Source organism: Delphinus delphis, chromosome 3, assembly GCF_949987515.2.
Source record: "Delphinus delphis chromosome 3, mDelDel1.2, whole genome shotgun sequence".
Taxonomy (NCBI): Eukaryota; Metazoa; Chordata; class Mammalia; order Artiodactyla; family Delphinidae; genus Delphinus; species Delphinus delphis.
The window spans coordinates 4,945,357-4,948,515 of record NC_082685.1 but is presented as its reverse complement, the minus strand read 5'-3'; the positions used below and the strand labels follow the sequence as shown (position 1 = coordinate 4,948,515).

The window sequence follows — 3,159 nt, the reverse complement described above, 5'->3', positions numbered from 1 at the left end:
GCCGCCTGTCGTTGGCAGGGAGCAGGCGCCCTGCGATTGGTGGTGGGTGGTGTCAAGTTGAGGGCCAGACACTGTGATTGGCTGAGCTCGTGGGATACGTCTCTGGGAGGAGGGAGGGTCAGGCTCTACGTCATGACGAAACGCTTTACGTAGGGCGCCGGTGACAACCTGAAACTGCAATTGAGCTGAAGACTAAAATTTTTTTTATCCTAATGGGACGTAGGCCGAATACAGCCACAGCAATTTAAAATTATAAATTATTTTTATATTAACAATAAAAATAAAATTAATTAAATAAACTCTGGGCATCGCTTCAGAAGCATTTGAGAGGCAGTAAATATATTCAGAGGGAATGAATGAAATGGATATTTCTGGTTTAATCCTCAGGGTTTTGCACATGCTGTTTCCTCGCCTGGAACACTCTTTCCGCAGCTCTTTTCCTGGTTGATTTCTACCTAACTTTCAGATCTTAGATTGAAACCCCAGAGGAGCCTTTCCTCCCCATCCCCCAACAAGATGAAGTTCCTACAACAACACTGTTCTTTTTCTTGGAGCAATTACAGCTTGTGTTTATTTATTAGCGTGTTATTGGTTAATGAATTCATTTCTGTTTTTGTCATTAGCTCCATGAGGGCAGGAATCGTTTATCACAGTATCCCCAGGACCTACCCATGACAACCATTAGTAGGTACCCAATAAATATTTGAGTGAATACATAAATATCATTTAATTGAACTGTGTGATCATGTAAGTTAAAAGCCTCACACGGAACAGAAACCTTCAGAGTCAGCCTGCAAGCCTTAGGACAAGTTTTCTTCAGCACCAATTTAACCTCTCAAGCAGAGCAGAAGTGAGGAGAGAAGAGTGAAATTTAGCCCAATTTTGGAATTCTATTTATCCTGTAGATTGGATAATTAAATCAGTAGAATTAGTTGGAAATAATGTGGAAAATAGGAAATTTGAGGACATCGCTTTGGGCAAGTCATGTCTTACTCAAGGCCTCAGTTTCCTCATCTGAACCATTAGGATGTTTTCCCTTCCTTCTCTGACATTCTGGCATCTGAAATGATTTAGACCAGTGGATTACCATTCAGGGTGCCCATCAGAATCACACAGGAGATTTTTCAAACTATTCATAATAGCCCCATCACGATCTTGGGGAAAGACGTTGGGGCATGCGTATTCTAAAGCAATCCTCTGATCTAGTCCTTCTGTTGAGGCACCTGTAAACTTCCAGCAATCCTCTGCTTTACAAAATCACTCAACTCTGTCAGATATTTCAGCACTGAAGTTGCAAGCACTTTAGCTCTAGTCACGTTATTGTTCTTTTTCTGATCGGTAGTCAGACACGTTATCCATGTGCAACTGGCCCCCACCCTGTTTTTTTTGGACTCATTTACTCATTTCGATTCATTATTAATTTCCAATTCATTCAATAAAAATAACAATTGATGAAAAAATCATATCGGTAAACATGTATCAATCTGGGAAGGCTTCCTGGAGGAGGTGACATTCCAAATAGAGTTATTTTTTATGCACAAGGGACAGGGGAAAGATTGGGGAAGAATGTGCATGAGAGGAATAATGTTAGCAAAATCCATAGGCAACAGGGACCATGGGTTATAGAAGACGAAGAGAGCCGAAGTTAGACAAGGTGATGGGGCCAAATTATACAAGCTTTGTAGTCCATGTTAAGAAATTGGGAGAGTATGCTAAGGCCAGTAGATGGACTTTAAACAGGGGACTGATGTGATCTGAACTGTGTTATAGAAGCATCATTCTGGCTGTCTTGTAGAAGATGAATTGGAGGGGAGAACCTGAAGGTGGGCACACCAGAGAGGAGGGTGGTGGAATGGTCTGATCAGGGCAGAAGACAGTTGGGGCAGTGGAAAGGAGTTATAAGTGATAGCCTGATGTCTGACTTGGGCAACTGAATGGACGAACACGGGGCCGAACGAGATGGTGGTGGAAGACCACAGAAGAGTTGGGTATAGCTGAGATTACCGAACAGGTATCCGAAGATTTGTAAACCCAGCCTCTGGAGTTCTACCTGCCCCTTCGCCTCCCCAATCTCTGCAAAAAGGTGTTAAGCGCCTTTCCTAAGACGTCAGGCCCACCTCCGGGACTCGAGGGGTCGCTGCAGCCGCCACAGCCCCTCTAGGTTCTCCCCGGTCCACTCACTGGGCTAGGCGGCCGCTCCATCCGCAGGCGGAGTGCGCGTGCGCTCCCTGGCCGGCAGGGGGCGCGCGTGCGCAGACGGGGCCGTGGGGGGGGGGCGCGCGTGCGCGCGGCGGAGGCCGGCACCGGAAGTGTGTGGTTGCCATGTAATATCCTGGCCGCGCGGGCGCGCGAGGAGCTGAGGCGGCGCCGGGGCGGGCGCGGAGCTGGCTGGAGGGCGGCGGAGGCGGTGCCGTAGGGGCCCGCTGAGGCGCGCGGGGTTTGGCGGCGCCCGGAAGCCTGTCGCTTGCGCGGTCCCTCCGGTTCGCTGAGTCCGCGCGGGAGGCCCGACGGCGGGAGGCAGCATGTCGGTAGCGGGGCTGAAGAAGCAGTTCTACAAGGCGAGCCAGGTGAGCGGAGGCCGAGGCGGGGGGCGAGCTCCGGGCCCCAGGATGCTTGGAGGGGGTCCCGGCCAGGCCCTGACTCGGGAGGGAGCCGTGGGTACTGAGGGGGCGGCGTTGGCACTCGTCCCCTGCCGGGTGGGGACAACCTAGGAGGGGCGGGGGTCTGCGTGCGAGGTGGCCCAGACCCTCCCCGCCATGTGGGCTCCAGTCTCTTCGAGACGGGTGGGCAGACGCTTTAGAGGCGCGGAGGTGCACCCAGAGGTTGGCCCCGGACGTGGACCCCTCTCCTCCCGTCCTTCCCTCTGAAAGGGCGGGCGGGCGGGGGGGGGCTGTGGGGGGGCAGGGAGAGAAGGGGAAGAAGCAGTCCCGAGCTTGTCGACACAGGACTCTTGCTAGAGAACCCAGGGTCAGGGAAATTTCGTGTCTAGAACAATTCTTTTTTTTCTTTTTTTTTTTTAAAGATAACAAACGAAAAAACCTTTTCAGTGGGCCCGGTACAAAGTTGAACGGGTAGAGTGAAAAGTCAGTTTCCCACTTCAGTCCCTCAGGCATCCAGTCCCTCTCTCCAGAGACAGGGACTGTCACCAATTACCAAAGA

The 3,159-nt window shown here is 51.0% G+C and overlaps 1 protein-coding gene across 2 annotated transcripts in view; it reads left to right on the top strand.

Moving 5' to 3' along the window:
• Positions 1–2,318: 2,318 nt before the first annotated feature.
• The window catches only part of SH3GL1 (SH3 domain containing GRB2 like 1, endophilin A2), a 32,222-nt gene continuing 31,381 nt past the window's right edge, over positions 2,319–3,159 (top strand). For both annotated transcript variants that reach the window (XM_060007483.1, XM_060007484.1), the window contains exon 1: positions 2,319–2,567. In XM_060007483.1, the coding sequence (XP_059863466.1) occupies positions 2,523–2,567 (45 nt within the window). In that variant the 5' untranslated portion in view covers positions 2,319–2,522. The remainder of the gene's footprint in view (positions 2,568–3,159) is intronic.